General features: G+C 40.8%; 1 protein-coding gene across 1 annotated transcript in view; it reads left to right on the top strand.

Annotated features, from left to right (window-relative positions):
* The first annotated feature begins 1,556 nt into the window (after window positions 1-1,556).
* Window positions 1,557-16,881, top strand: part of LOC106146891 — a 17,639-nt gene continuing 2,314 nt past the window's right edge. The window contains exons 1-3 of the mRNA XM_013505729.1: window positions 1,557-1,746; window positions 4,578-4,671; window positions 16,547-16,663. Coding sequence (XP_013361183.1) covers window positions 1,557-1,746; window positions 4,578-4,671; window positions 16,547-16,663 — 401 coding nt within the window. The remainder of the gene's footprint in view (window positions 1,747-4,577; window positions 4,672-16,546; window positions 16,664-16,881) is intronic.

Genomic DNA, 16,881 nt, shown 5'->3' with positions numbered 1-16,881 from the left:
TCAGGGCAGACCCGCTTCAGCTACTGCAGCTAATTTCTAAGTACAGCTTTCTCAGTATATGCATTAAGTTCCATGTTCTGACCACACCACACAGTGCTTTGACTGGGGTCAGGAGAAAGTATTTGCAAATCATATGTTTGATACTGGATTGATATTCAGGTATATAAATATGTCTACAATCCAACAAAAAAAAGCAAACAACTCCTGCTCAAAATGGGACTTGAGTAGACATTTCTCTGAAGAAGATGTACAAATGGCCAAAAAGCACATGAAAAGATGCTCAGTGTTACTAATTATTAGGAAAATGGAAATCAAAACCACAATGATTTACTACTTCATACCCATCAAGAATGTTGTTATTTAAAACAAAACAAAAAAAACAAGCCATGCATAGTGGCATATGGTGGTAATCTTCAGTACTCTAGGAGGCTGAGGCAGGAGGATACCAAGTTGAAACCCAACCTGGGCAACTTAGGGAGTTAGCAAGACTCTGTCTAAAAATAAATTTAAAAAGTACTGGGGATGTGTGAAGGTCCTCAGTTCAATCCCTAGTACTGAAAAAGTACCACAATATAATATATAATATAAAGTATTGACAAAGATGTAGAGAAATGGAATTCCTGAGCGTTGTGGGTAGGGTTGTAAAACTGTACAAACAATGTAGAAAATGATATGGTGGGTCCTCAAAGCATTAAAGACAGAACTTCATATGATCCAAAAATTCTTCCTCTGGCTGTAAATAAAAGACAGAGACTCAAACAGATATTTGTACACCCATATTCATAGCAGCATTATTTGTAATGGTCAACATGTGGGAATAATTCAAGAATTCATCAGTGGATAAATATGTAAACAAGTATGAATATATACAATGGAATATTAACCAACTTTCAAATGGAAGAAATTCTGAGACATGCTATAACATGAGGATATTATGTTAAGTGGAACAAGCCACTCATGGAAGAAAAGGCCTTGTATGATTCCATTTATATGGCATACCTATGAGTGATCGGATTCACAGAGACGGAAAACAGAACTGTGCCATCTGGGGCCAAGGGTGGAGAGCGAGGACTTAGCGTTTAGTGGGTGCAGAGTTTCAGGTGGGGAAGAGAAAGGTCTGGAGATGTGACCAGCAACACAACAATGGGCAGCAATATGAATGGACTTTATGCCATAAAACTACCCACTTAAAGATGGTTAAACTGGGACTTGCAGTGTAGCCCAGGGCTAGAGTTCACCCTTACCATGCATGAGACCCTGGGGAAAAGGATTAAAGGGGTACAGTTTATGACGGTGTATATTTATACCACGATAAAATATCAACTTAAAAATACGAACACATAAACATTCCTTCAAGCATCAAAATAAAAAATTCAATTGCATGAGGAATCATCAGTAAACAAAGCCAAGCAGATGCAACCGTGGAGCTTGTCTTGGCACTGCTGGTCATCACTGGCACTGTGGAGTCCACTAACGTCTGGCTGTAACTCCCAGAGGACTCCAGCACAGGTCATCTGCCTGAGACTTTCGGCTACAAGGTCGTCTCTTGCACCAGCATGAACCTCGGGACAGACCCGCTTCAGCTACTGCAGCTAATTTCCAAGTATCGCTTCCTCAGTATATGCATTAAGTTCCATGTCCCGACCACACCACACAGCGCTCTGACTGGGGTCAGGAGTATCAGCCCCGCCCCCACTGCGCCTGTCGGTGCCGGACTACTCTTTCCCTCAGCTGTAGCCATGCTGGGTGGGTGCAGAGCTGGCTCTGAGGCTTTCTCCTCTATAGTTCCAAGGAGAATCCAACTCCCTCTACTTTCAGCTTTCTTCGTAGTCTATTTAATAACCTTCCTGGCATTTCTTCCTGGAATTTTAAGCGTAGAAAGTTAAAGTTGTACTGTAAGAGTCTCCTGCTTGCCCATTGTCTGTCTTCTTTCTTTTCCTGTCCTCACTCAAGTAAAAAGCTAAACCCTAGCACTTATCTTTTCTTATTAAAAATTCCCTCCCTTTCCTGGGAAAGGAACTCAGAGCCTTCACACTGAAGCAGCCCTTTTATATTTTTTTTATTCTGAGACAGAGTCTCATTAAGTTGCTAAATTGCCAGGCTGGGCTCAAACCTGGGGTCCTCCTGCTTCAGCTTCCCAGAGTGCTGGGATTATAGGCATGTACCCCTATGCCCAGATTATTTAACCTCATTTAAAAGACTATATCAACATTCTGTTCTTTTTTGCATTTTTATGCATATGACCTCCATAGTCAGTGAAATAGACTGACCTGAGCAATAAGGGAATATAATTGTTCATGTAACTGAACAGTCGAGAATTCTAAGCTGGGTGCTATTCAGCTGCTGACACCAAGGGATCAGGACCCAGTGTCTCCATTTCTCAATTCTGTTTTCCCCACTGTCAGCTCCATTCTTGATGGGCTTTTCTCCATGTAGTTCTAAGATGATGGCCAGAGGCTCCTGGACCCATGTACTTCCCTGTTCACATGGAAAGAAGACTAGCACTTCTCCTCCCCCAACGGTTGAACCAAAGTACTAGGTTTAGTTTGGTTAGACTTGTTCTTCCCTGGTCTTGTTGCTGTGGTGACTGGTATTTATTCACCTAATAGAAACACTGTATCTCTTATCAATATTCCATATCTAAGTCAGTGGAAGGGTAGCATCCAAAGCACACTGAACATGGGAATAAATATGGAAAACACTACCAAGAAAAGAAGAAATACGTGTTGGATTTGCTAAAAAGAGCAAATATCTACCACTTCCGATATCTAACAGACCGAATTTGACTTGCTGCTCAACAAGCATTTACAGAAACAACTTAATCTTAGCAACTCTTCCCCATAGTCCATATTTCCCCACTAGGATCTTTGTGACTCCCAACCCCTGCTCTGGGAAATTTCATTTTAAATGATATCCTAGTAGCTGCACTTAATATACCCAGGTCTACCCATTGCCTGGGAATCTCCTGCTTGTATGTGTGCAAATACAAACAAAAAGAAAGTGGGAGGGGAATGTTAGTCAGTTTTCCATTACTGTAAGATTATCAATTTTAAAAAGAGGAAAAGTTTATTTTGACTCACAGTTTTGGATAATTCAGTGCATGATCAATTAATTGACCCCATTGCTTTTGGGCCTGTGACAAGGCATCACATCATGGTGGGAGCACATGGTGGTGCAAAACCATTACCTCATGACAAGGTATGAAGGAAAGGAAGAGGAAGGGGCTGGGGTCCCAATATAGCTTTCAAGGGCATGACACAAAGATTGGAAGACCCCACATTGGGCCCAATTCTTAAAGTTTCCATCGTATCCCAACAGTACCAAGTACTAATCATTTAACACATGGCCTTTGGGGGACATTTAAGACTCAAACTATAGCATCTGAAATGAGATCACCAGGACTACAATGCATGTAAGTATTAGGGCACAGGTAGCCCACCTTGGCTTCTTACTTTTGATCCCTGCTCCTTAATTTAATCATCCTCTCAACCCCCTTTACCTTTATCTCTCTCTCTCTCTCTCTCTCTCTCTCTCTCTCTCTCTCTCTCTCTGTGTGTGTGTGTGTGTGTGTGTGTGTTTTGCTGGGGATCAAACTCAGAGCCTTACATATGCAAAGTAAAGTTGTTATGGGTTGTGTCTACATGTTGCCCAAGGCCTCAAGCAGTCATAAGTGGGGTTTTTTTCAGAGGAGGCTGAATCTAGAGTATGTAATTGATTCACGATGCAATACTAGGATTAAGTGTGCTAGGATTAAGGGTGGGTGATTACTAAATCAGTCCACTGATTGCTTTGGGACCACCCTAATCCTGGTAGCCTTGATACAATGTAAGGGACAGAAAGAGGCTTGTCTTCTTCCTTCCTTGCTTTTGCTGTTCTCTGCTTGCATGAACTGATTCTTTCCTGTGTTGCTCCTCTGCCAAGTCACCCTGCCTTGGAGCCAGCCAATTACAGACAGAAACCTCTAAAAACTGTGAGCTAAATAAACCTCTCCCCCTTTAACTTTGGGCATCAGGTATTTTGTCTTAGTAATGAGAGAAAAGTAACTCAGACAAAAGTGTTGTTCCACTGAGCTGCACACCAGCCCTCTCTGCACCTTCTCTAAACATGAAGAACAGCCAGCCGGCTGCCAAATTTTCTAAATGTGCAATAACTTCCTTCTCCATTAATCCTTAAAGACTTATTTCCTTTTAAAACTCAAAATGTAATTGCTCATACTGGGCATTTTAATATTATTTAAAATAATAATCAATATGATAAAAATGAGTGAACTCTCTGCTTCAGCCATAAGGCAGTTTATAAACCGTTTTAATGATCTTTAAAGAGGTGGGGACATGCAGACTGGCAGTCTGCCCACACGGCAGGTGGTGTTGGGCACAGATTCCTGACTAAGGATGGGAGGGCTGATTTCTATTGTTAGCTCTGCTGCTGGGTCACCTGTGAGACCTTGAACAAACCAATTAACCCCTCTGGAACTATCAGTTCCTCAATTTTAGAATGGCACATTTAAACTTGATATTCTCTAAGTTCTTACATCTCCAGCATTCTGATTTTCTAAGAAACTGGTTTTAATTCAATAGTTTGTGAATGTCAGATTCTCAGTGAAGAGTTTTTATCTTCCTCACACAAGACAGATTGGCAGGAAATCAGGCTAAATGGGGCAAAAGAAGAGATGTAAGTATAGGTAGGAAGCTGCAGAGTGATCTGAATCTTGGAGGGCAAAATCTGATGTGGGTTCCGTTAAAGAAAAAAAAATAATCATCCTTGTTAAAGCATGACTAGGAATACTTTACTCAGGATTATTGTGATAAGTGTAGTGGTGGTGGAGAGAGATTGGACTCCACTCTAAGCATTGCATAGGCAAGTGGGAAATTATAGCTAAGAAGTACGTGTTGGTCAGTGGAATGAAAATTACTAAGAAGGCGGGTAATGGGTCTGACTAAGCCAGCCTAACTGAATTCTTGCTGAAGACCAACCAGGGAAAGAGCCATCACCAAGCAGGTGGCAAACAATGTAGAGGCCAATCAGATACTGAGAATAGTCAGATATGGGGGCAGGTTGTTTGCTAAAGTTGAATTTTCCAAGGAAAGGCACAAATGGCTCAGAAAATTTCAGGAGGCTGGCTGGAGTTTGGCCAAAGAATCTTTGTCAGTCCAGACCCTCCCCTGTAATCTCCAGTGAGCCTCAGATAGCAGATTCACAGTCTTAAGGGGCAGTATACACTGAACCGCAGGAACTCTCATCCGCTTTAGGCTGAGGGAAAGTTGAGTGTTCTAGGCTCACAGGATTCCCTTCTTCAGATGCTCCTCTAGGGACCCAGGCTTCTTTCCTGATCACCTGTTTCTGGAGAAGAGCCCTAAAAGGGTGGAAGACTCAAGGTTTTCTCCCAGGTCATCTAAATTCAGAGACAAATAGAAAGCATAAGTAATTTCACTGTCTCAAAATCTCACTTAAAACCCCAGGAAGGGATTTTTTAAAAAACACACATATAAGTGCATAAGAACAAACAGGAAGGGAAAGGAGATAAGCAAATTTTAGAAATTAGAAAAGGCCCAGACGAGTGCTAAACTGGCTTAGTAGATTGGTTTAGCAGATTCATAAACCGAAGCCTAAATCTCAGAAATTGGTAGCACCAGGCATCTCTCCAGGTGGGGCTAACCAAGAGCTGAGATAAAAAAGATTAAAAGTTTGTTTAAGAAGCTATCAGATTCCCAGGTGCTTTTCCCCAAAATGTGCAGCAGGGACACTCCCCATCCCCCACCCTAATAGAAGACTGAAAGGCTTTCTTCTCAGAAATTTGTTCTCTGGAGAAGAAAACTCTGCATACTTACCCTGGGAGACATCGGACATGACTGAGGACTGGGAGCTGCAGATGGAAAACAGGAGCATTATGTAAAGGCTTAAGGGCTGAGTGTTGAAACCGTTAGTCCTCCTCTGCTTGGCTCCCCAAATCCTGGTAGCCAGCCCTGTAGCTAGTCAGAGCATTCTTCTCTGAATATCTTATAGTCCCAAGAGAAACTGCCAGTGTGGTGTATATAATTATGTTTCTAACAATGATTTCCCAACTAAGCCAGGCGTGGTGGCACACACTTGTAATCCCAGCACTCAGGAGGCTGAGGCAGGAGGATCACTGTGAGTTTGAGGCCAGCCTAGGCTACAAATTGAGCTCAAGGCCAGCCTGAACTTCATGGCGAGATCCTGTCTCAGAAAAAGATTTCCCAATTAGTTTGTGAGACCAGTGTACAGAGAAATCGGAAGTTCACAAGTCCCAACCTATGCTTTCAGAACTTCCAATCAGTCTTTTATTCCTGATTCTTAATTTTAAAAAGAAGCCAAAATCACAAAGCATCTGAGGAAAGCCTCAGAGAGACCACTGAATAAAACAAATAGGTGAAGATAACTTTGAGGAAACTGACACTATTCAGGAAAATGAGAAAAAAGCTATTTTTAAAACTCACAGGAATCCCCAGATAGGTAGATATTATATCAGTGAAAGTGAAAATGGTATGTTCATCAAAAGGAATATTCAGAGAACATGAAGGACCCCAGAAAATTTGACACATGTGACAGAAATTAAAACAAACAGCAAAAAGGGTGAAAGAATATCTCCTTTAGTATACAACAAAAAGGCCAAAAATTAAAAATGAAATATAGGACAGAAAAGATAAGAAAATTAGAAGACCTGATCAGAAAACCCAATAATCCCCCCAAAAAAGAGTCCACAGAGAACAAATAGAGAAAATAGAGGGGAAGAAATAATCCTTGAAATAATTCAGGACAATATTCAGGAGTTTGCAGATTGGGTGTGAGTGATTACCCAGCACAGTATTCACAAGGCATATATCTTAACAAAAGTTTAGAATGCTGGGGAGAAACAACATCTTCAAACTTCTGGAAAGAAAATAAAAGCAAAACATTAAGAAATATGCCATAAAATATCAGGAATCAGAATTTGAGGGCTTGTCAAACTTCTCCCATGTGCTCAGAGATTTCAATAAAATTTTTAGGGCTCTATTCTTAACTATGAGCTAGAGGCAGAGCTGAAGGAAATTTGCAAATAATGATTGAAAGATTAAACACCGTCCCTCCCTTCCCCACCGCTCACTGAGGGGCCAGTGGGATGGATGGAGCTAGAACAAGGATCCTGCTGCTCACCCACCCATCTCTTGGTCTTCGCATACCCTCCAGCTCCTCACTTCCCCTGTTTACCTCCACAGTCATCTGTCTCTCTCTGTCTTTGTTTCTCTCTGCCTTTTTCTCCCCCTGCCCGCACAAAAGCCTAATTTAAAGACATGCATCATATTGCTTTTCTTGAGAGCAAACATTGTTAATCTTGGTTCTCCTCTTGAAATAGGCAAAGACCCCAAGAGCTCAGACCTTGCCAAAAGGGAGCCGAACTTCTTTCTGGACAAAGAATCAGGCTAGATTTAGTAACAAATTCTAAATTGGTATAAGAATTTCCTATTTCCTTGAAGCATAATGCTCCATTGATTGCAAGCTGAGTCACATATTGAGCCTGCTTCTTACACTGTCAGCGGGAATTGTAATTCCTGAATGACTCCCAGCAGACTTTTATAGATTTTTTAGTCTGTTGAGTTACAAAAGATAACCAAAGCCTTTTTATTTTTCCTCTTGAAGACCTTTAAATAAGTCTTGATCTCAACTGCTAAGTCATTGAGCATAATTATATACACCATACTGGGAGTAATCTACATAAAAGCGAGACTTGAGGTAATAAGGATAAAAAAAATCCAAATCAATCTGTACAGAAACAAAGAACAGAAGGCTGAGGGCTGGAGTTTCACTTTCTGCTTTACTTCTGTTTAGGAGGAAAAATAATTATTCAAGGGGATAAGGAGGTCAAAGAAGAAAATGACAAGCAGATTAAGGTACCAGGATAAAATCAAAGAAAGAGAATACTTCAAGAAAAGTGGTGGGTAGAGTTAAAAAAAAAAATATATATATATATATATATTTCTCATATATATATATATATATATATGAGATACCAAGAAGGGTTATAGCAGCCCCACTTAGTGTCCTGTCCATATACTCTCAGGTCTTGCAGTTATAAAGCAGGATTCTTGACTCCAGCTTTCTGAGGGCTTTCGGCGGCTGGCTCCCACTCTGCCTCAGCAGTGTTGAGCCACAAGTGCTGGGAAATTAATGCTTCCCCCTCCTCTCTCTGGTGCAGAAGTCCACAACCAAAGGCTACCTACAGTTAGTATATTAAATACCTCATATCCCTCATCCCTTATGATGAGCCCATTCTCTAAACTAATTAGAGTTCTGTATCAGAATGAAACTTGAATTCTCACCGAGGTTACTGACTTGATAGAATGCCCTTTATGGGCTTCTCTGTTCTTTCTTACTCTCCTGTACTCCTACTGGTGCTTCCTTGTATTATCTACAAAAGACTAGGCTGAGAAAAAGCCATTGATAAGATGGCCTGAAGATCCTTGAGAAATCAAGAAAATGAGGTAAAATGAAAAAGGCAGAAACCATACTGCTGGATTCTAGGGGGAGAGTTGCGATGAGGAATTGGAGACGAAATGGAAAACACCTCTTTCAACAAGTTTAGCCCTCAGAGGAAGGAAAGAAATAGGGAAGTCACTAACAGAGCTATCAGAATGAGCAAATATTTTGTTTGCTTGCATCTATCTAGGAGACAGCCTGGCATATTTTTAGATTTTTCACTCTAGGACAGTGTATGTCTGTCTTCCTGGAAGTTCTCCCCCTTCACTTTATTTGTACCTCTCTTCTCTTTCCTTAGCTCATTGGCTGGCTTGTATTCTTTGCCATGCATTAGTTTTTGTTTTACTAAGGGTTCTGCACTTATCATTTCTCTTACCTCCTTCTACACTCTCTCTGGGTAATTTAAAGCTCTTTCAGGACACGTACTCATTACTGATGCTGCATCTTTAACCCACACCCCTTTCCTGGGCTCTCAACTAACATGCAGGACTACCTTATAATTATGTCTGTCTACCCAGCAGGTCCTTCAAGTCATTTGTACAAAAGTTGAACTTGCCATCTTTTCTTCAAATTCACTTGTTCTTTTTACGTGACTGGTGAATGGAACTTCTGTTTATCTAGTTACTGATGTCAGAAAAGTGCTGCTCATCCTGAACCATACCCTCTCTCGCCAGCTTCATCTAATCATTAAAAAGAAGAGAAATGATTTGTTTGGTGTATGGTTTTAGAGGTTTCACTCAGGCTTTTGTTCCTGAGCCTGTGGGGAGGCAGAGCATCATGGTGCATGATGAAGAGTGTGACAAAGAAAATTGCTTGTGCCATGGTGAGGGAAGAGAGTGAGAGCCAAGAAAGAAAGTGCGAGAGAAAGGGGGAGGTGGAGAGGAGGGGGAAAGAGGAGAAGGGGAGAGACACAAGGAGGGAGAGAATGTGAGACAGATAATGAGAGAGAAAAGAAGGAGGCAAGATATACCCCTCCAGCTCATGCCTCCAGTGACATACTTGTCTCCAACTAGGTCCTACTGCCTGTCTTTCTGCCACTTTCCAAAGGGTCCATTAAATTATGAACCCATCAATGGATTAGTCCATTAATCAGATCAGATCCTTCATTATCTAATAACATCCCCAACTTCCCACCTCTGAACATTGCTGCAGTGGGACCAAGCCTTCAACACACAAGCTTTTGGGGGACACTTCAGATCCAAACCATAATAACCCTGTATGTGAGGGCTTAAATTTGGTTCTCTGGTCCACTCATTGGTCTATATTATGTCTTTGTGCCAGTACCACACTATTTTGATTACTGTAGCTTTGCAATAAGTTTTGAAATTAGGCAGTGTGAGAGCTCCAGTCATTCTTCTCTATCTTTAAAATTGTTTGTCCTATTTAGGGTCACTTAAAGTTCCATATGAATTTTAGAATGAATTTATCTATTTCTGAAAAAAAAAAAACTTTTTGGAATTTTCATAGAGATTGTGTTAAATCCATAGATCACTTTGGGTTGTACTGATATCTTTAATTTCTTTCAGTAAGGTTTCATAGTTTTTAAATTTATAAACCTGGGGCCAGGGATATAGCTCAGCAGCACAATCACCAGCCTGGCAAGCCCAAAGTCTTGAGTTTGATTCCTGGTACCAAAAAAAGAAAAAATTATAAACCTTTGTCTCCTTGACTAAGCTTATTGCCTAAATATGTTATTCTTTTTGAATTTATTATAAATGGGACTGCTTCCTTAATTTCCTTTTCTGATTGTTTATTGTTAGTCTACAGAAAAACAACTTAATTTTTATTTTTGGCTTTTTCTCCTGCCGCTTTGCTGAATTCCTTCATTAGCTCTAACAGTGTGTGTGTATGTGTGTGTGTGTGTGTGTGTGTGTGTGTATGTGTATGTGTGCAGTATTTAGGGTTTTATCCATAGAAGAGCATGCTGTCTGTGAAAACAGGGAACTTTACTGTATCTTTTCACAGTAGATTTTTAAAATTATTTTCTTATTTAATGACTCTGTCCAGAGCTTTTTAGTACTGTATTGAACAGAGATGGCAAAAAAAAAAATCTTTCTCTTATTCTTGAGGAAAAGCACTCAATGTTTCACCACAGAGTATGATATTTACTGTGATTTTTTTCATATATAGCCTTTATCACCTTGAGGTAGTTTTCTTCTGTTCTAGTTTGTTGAGTGTTTTTTAAATCACAGACACATTTGCAGTTTTAAAAGTGAGAAATTTTAAATAGTGATAGATACTATCACTATTTAAACAAAATAAAAGATTATCAGCATTGGGTTTACATTTCCTTATGGTCTCTGAAGCTGAATTAATAACTACTCTTTAGATTGCACACAGTGAGCTCAAAAATATGGTGAATGTTTAAATTTAAAATATTCATTACAGTAAAAGATATATTGCCATTAATGCCCTTCAGAATACTTCCCCTCACTTAAAATATATTTATCTCGTCATTTTTGGCACTTTCTGAAGCATTTTTGGAAGTCCCCTTTCCTGAGTGTATTTACTTGTGCTATAAGGGCTGTCTTGATGTCCAGAAGTGACTCAAAACATTTATTTTTCATGGTCATTTTGACTTTGGGGGAGACGTAAGAGTTTCTGGTGCCAGATTCAGTGAATAAGGTGAATGAAGATACACTGTAATGTTTTTGTTTCACAGAAGTTGCCATACTTTTTTTTTTTTGTCTTTTTGAGACAGTGTCTTACTATGCAGTTCAGGCTGGCCTTGAGCTCACTTTGTAGCCCAGGCTGGTCTCACACTTGCAAGCATCCTCCTGCCTCAGCCTCTCGAGTGCTGGGATTACAGGCGTAAGCCACCACGCCTGGCATGAAATTGCCATACTAAAAGTGATGTGTGATATGGAGTATTATCATGATGGAGGACATTTCCCCATTTCCTAGGCCATTTTCTATGCAAATTGCTTCTTAAATACTATAAGTCCTTACATTCAGAGTTCACCATAGTGTTTCAGCCTGCACAATTCCAGCAAGGTGAAAACAAACAAATATAGTCAATATAATCTTGATATTGGAGCTTGATTGGCACAACTTTTTGTAGAAGGAAAACTGGGTGATTTCGATTGAGAACCCTGAAACTTGATCTCAGGATTGTAAACATAGACCCAAGTTTTATTTTCTGGGATGACATTTCTTAAAAAGCTGGAATGTGAGGCAGCACCATCACACAACTCCAGTGCAGTGTGTTGCTCGTGACCCATTACTTATGGCACACTTTAAAACACACATTGTCTCAACTGTAGCTCACAGCTGACTGCACAGAACAGCTTGAAACGTCACACATCACTGCTCTACTACTAAGGATACAGGTATCACTTCTGGAAGAGCCCTGCCTTTCCATTGTGTGGGCCTCAGCAGTAGTATTTACTGTGGTTTTTTTATTACATTGTGTATTCTCTTTATACATGAGCTCCATCCAAGTGGTCTCTAATACCATTGTATATGTAGCCTACTGTTGACCAAAATGTTGCTATGCAACATGATTTATAGATCATTATTATCCCCTTTCAGTAAGGAATCTGAAGCATAGTAAATGGTGATTCAGGCCAATATACTAGTAGTACAATAAGTGGTGAAGGAGAATGAATTGACTGAAAGAAAATAGACATCTGTGCTTACTGTTGGTGCACTTCATTTTATAAATAATTTGGAGGCTAGGGCAAATGTTTGAACTTGAACTTTGTAATTGCAAGTTTCCTCCTTATTTTAAGGTTTGTGATTGTATGCCAGGTATTTAAGGCCAATAAAAATATGAATACTCCTGAAATGAGGTATAGCCACTTGCCTTCCTGCACAGGTATATAAACCAGTTCCTAGCCCAGAGGGTTATAAGTACGAGCTTTGTATTTAACAGCGAGTGTGAAGTTGGTGGTGCTGATGGAGGAAACAAATATTTCCACAATATTAACTAGAAATTCTGGTAACACATTCAGGGCTTTGAGCATCTGAATTGTTTGTTGGAATCAGACAAGGTGTCTCTTTATTTAAACAAAAGCTGTTTGTACATGGAAACTCAATCCAAAATACATTTTAAAAATTCTATCTGATTTCTCTTTTATAGAAACAACAAGACATTTTGCTTATTTTTTAAGTTAAAAGAACATTTCATCTGCTTTCCTGCTCATGTCTACATGTCATTTTCCAAAGAAACATTAGTTTGGTGTCCAAAAGTTGTTTTTTTTTTTTTGTTTTTTAAAGTAAAAGCAATATAAATCTTAACTAAAATCTCTTTTAAACACAGCATTTTTCTTTTTTGCCTTCCCAGTACTAATTGGCTTCTTCTGGTAATAGAACCTTGATTTTCTTTTGTAGAATGACCCGTTCCCATTTTTTGTCTCCAGGCTAAAGTATATGGTTGGGTGTAATGATTGCGAAGTTACTAATGAGATGTAATGCTAAGATTTTATTGGAACTACTGAGAAATAAGTGCTTCGGTTCTCCCGGAATGATTACCCACAAGGATATGTGGTATTATGAAAGGTGGAGATGTGGGAGGAAATCACGACCCAAGAACAGACTCTTTGAAGATAACAGAGAGGAAAGGGAAGATTTTGTTTGCATCCCTGGCTCCAAGCTTCTCTGAAGTTACCCATATGTGGATTTTTCATTTTTTAAACCAAACATATTCCTTTGCTTAAATTGGGTTTAGTTTGAGTTTTTGACATTTGTAAAGAAAAATTCTTCATACTACAGCATAAAAGAATTCATTTATTATACATAAAAATGTCTAAAAATCTTTCCTACCTTTCAGTATCTTAGTGTCACTCAGAATGGCAGTTGTGCTGAATCCCTAGTGTTACTCTCTCAAAAGTCTCAGAATCCTCTTTTAAAGTCAGAGCATTTTAGGTCTTTTTTCTAATTCCCATCCTTGACACTTTCTCTCTCCTTTCTTTCCTCTAAGGGAAGCATAAAATCGAGCTGAGCCTTGCAGATCAGCCCAGCCTTCTGCAGTTCCTTTTGCGTCTCTATTCCTTCAGTAGAGCAGCACCATGAATGCCTGCCCTTCGTCTTAGAATGGGTGAAAGTCTGGAAATAACGCATGTTAAATGTAATATTCAGGTCTCCTTTCTGCTCAGAACAAATAGTGTGTCTGCATGGACATTATTCTATTTGCAAACAGCTATACTTGGGGGTCTCTTTAGATAAGTTTTGTCAGGGTATTGTTTTGGGTTATTGGTTGGCTTTTTTGTTTTTGTTTTTATTTTTTGGATGGAGTGACAGGACTCAATCTAGTCAAATTAGTGTGCTTGTTGTTATAAGCCTAAGAAATAAATGGTCATGTCCTGGTTTCAGACCAAGCTGACACAGAGTGCTAGAAAGCACTCTTAATGACTATTACTCATTCTAATGCCCTTTTGTTTTTCTGTTGGGGAACACACTTTAGGTTCTCTACAGAAACAGTCAGCGACTCTCAGCAGAGAACTGCACCACTCAGTAGCTTCTGCATAAGCACATTTATCAGATTTAGTGCCCAGGACTCTCTGAAATGTCCTAAGAATACTGACTCATTCAAAAGCAGCCAGTGCGGTTGGGAAAACACCAGTACTTGCCCCATGGAGATCTAGATGTCTCTCCACGTTACTGGGAGCCCTGCCAGAACCCTGAATCTGGGCCCTAACTATCTGGATTCATTTATCTGCCCATACCAAGAGCATGAGAAATGCTCAAAAACTAGAAAAATTAGTTTATTTATAATTAGGCTAAATCGGGAGATCAACTAGTCTGCTCCTCTCAAACACACAGAAGCACTTCAATGTATAGGAGGGGTAGAAAAAGGGCCAGGAAATATGTATATGCAGATTCTGCCAGGCTTTGGCCCACCAGTGAGAAAAACACTGAAAGTCTTGTTCTTTTGAAACATCCTTGGCACCAGGGCTGGAGGTGGCAGTTGTTGCTCTCAGCATGAGGAAGCTGGATGAATAGTTTAGGTTTAAAATTCCTAATTTTTAAAGCTCCATTACAACTTCTTGATTTCACCCACATTAAGAGGTAATCATGAAGCCGGGTGTGGTGGCACACACCTGAAATCCCAGCTCGGGAGGCTGACGCAGGAGGATCAAAGTGAGCTCAAGGCAAGCCTGGGCTACATAGTGAATCTAGGCCAGCCTGAACTATGTAGTGAGATCCTAGATTAAAAAAAAAAAAAAAAAAAAAAAAAAAAAAAGAGGCAATTGTAATTTTCTTATACTAGATATTGGGATGACCCTGATCTCTTTTGTGAACACACAGGTTATAACTGTTCTAAATTCTAATCTTGGGTCTATTCCAATTGTCTTTGGCACTTGTGAGCTATGGGATCAGTGGAAAGATCACCTAGCATGATAGCTGCCCCAGCTAGCTAGCTAGCATGGGTCCTTGCTTCAGTGATAATGGAAATTAAAACTGAGGCAATCAGCACACACCTACAGGAAAAGGGCTTTAATTTAAAAGTAAGAGAAAATAAAGGGGAGGGAGCCACTGCTCTGAGCAAAAGCAAGGCAGCCCCCTAACAAAGTAAAACAAGAGAAAAGAGGGAAGGGGCTTCAGTCAGAAGACATGAAGGGAGCCAGGTGTAGTGGTGCACACCTGTAATCCCAGCACTCAGGAGCCTGAGGCAGGAGGATTACTGTGAGTTCAAGGCCAGCCTGGGCTACAAAGTGAGTTCAAGGCCAGCCTGAACTGCATAGTGAGACCCTGTCTCAAAAAGACAAGAAAAAGAAGGAGGAGGAGGAGCAGGACAAGGAGGAGTAGCACGAGGAGGAGGAGGAGGTGCAGGAAGAAAAGGGGATGCAGGTCTAGCATAGCCTACCAACAAAAGAGTGAGACCAGCTTTATGGGGTGCTGTGGTCAGCTGGGTTCTGCTCGATTATTATCTCAATTTCGGTTTCCTGACTCTGGAGGAATCCTTATGACTTGAGGGGCAATTCAGTCCCCTCAAGATAATTGTTCTTCCTTGGAAAAAGTGACTTCATCATAGGGTGGTCTGAAGGCTTCTCTTTTCCTGGAATCCTACATGATTGCAGGTTTAGGACAATGTGTGTTCAGACTTCTAGGCATTGCTCCAGGGGTGTTAGAACTGAATGTTCCAAAAGCTAGTAATTGTATGAGCCTGCAAATCCTGAAAATTGCTTTAATTACCATCTTGATATCCTTCTTAAGTCTTGGGGAAGGGAGCAGATGAGCTAGCCTAGGTAAATTTAAGGCCAATAAACCTTGTATTACCAATATTTTATAAGTGATTAAAATGCTTGTGTACAGAGTTGAGCAGGGATCTGACTTAAAATGTTAACAAAATAAAGGAGACAAGAGATGAAGGCCGAGGTGCCAAGCTTTATCCTGTTTTTGGTTACCCACTGAGCATCTGCAGGTCCAGCCTGTAGGTTCCTGTTATACTAGGAGAAACGTCACTTATTAAAAGCCCTGTGTTTTATGTATCCATCTTTTTTCCTCATGATCTTGCCAACCATACTGAACTAAAATCTATTCTTGGTGTCCTGGAAAAGGTGAAATAATTGAGGAAAGTTTAATAAAAGGGACTATTTTTAAAAGGTGGACAGTGTTGAAGGAAACCGTTACTAGCCCCAGGCCTGAGGAGCAAGGGCAGCTAATGATATGGCGGCACAGAACCGAGGAGTGGATAGGGGAACTTGAGTGCTGGCTTTCGGATGAAGAACAGAGCCACCGTTAACACAGCAGGCTGTTGGGAGTGAAGGCGAAGTCCTGATTAAATCCTGCCCCCAACCTACAAGTGCCTCCCACTTGGCAAAACCAACTGAAAATCAAAGGACAACTGGTGTACAGATGAGTCCCAAGTCACAGAAGAGGACAGAGAGTGGGTCTGAAGAGGCAGCGGCAACTCCAGCAGGAAATGCCAGTCTTTTCCCACAGCTAGCGCACTGACCCGTTTTTGCTTGGCCTGAAGTCGTGGATTTTCAGTCTGTCCGGTTGACCCATCTAATCCATGACTTTGATGATCAGATCTGATTCCAAGAGACTGTATTCGTTTGGCCTGGTACTGGACTGTAGAGACCCGGGTCAAGGTATTAACTCTAGTGTCAAGATCCTTCTCTTAAAGACCTGGTTTACAAAATGCCCAGCGGACTCGCGGATGTCCGGAGATCTTTACAGATGATGACTTGCTGAAGCTGGACACATTTTTAAAAATCAAAGAATCGGCTTCAAAACGCACACGGTTGGGTGGCCATGAGCTACCTCCTCGAGCCTTTGCAGAGTGGTGGACGACGGCTTCACACTCGCCATCTCCAAAGGGCGTTAGCTAAAGAGGCCGGGCAGGTGGTTCACAGAGCCCTCAAGTGCTTTTCCACCGCCGGCGGCATAGACTGAGATCCTCAGCTCGGGCACCGAGGCTGGGCGCCCCCCCCCCGCCCCCGCGGTCTCCGACTCCCCCCC

The sequence above is a fragment of the Chinchilla lanigera genome, unplaced genomic scaffold (genome assembly GCF_000276665.1).
Source record: "Chinchilla lanigera isolate Chin_1 unplaced genomic scaffold, ChiLan1.0 scaffold00100, whole genome shotgun sequence".
Lineage (NCBI taxonomy): Eukaryota > Metazoa > Chordata > Mammalia > Rodentia > Chinchillidae > Chinchilla > Chinchilla lanigera.
The sequence above is the reverse complement of the archived record's forward strand: the minus strand, read 5'-3'. Positions and strand labels throughout refer to the sequence as shown.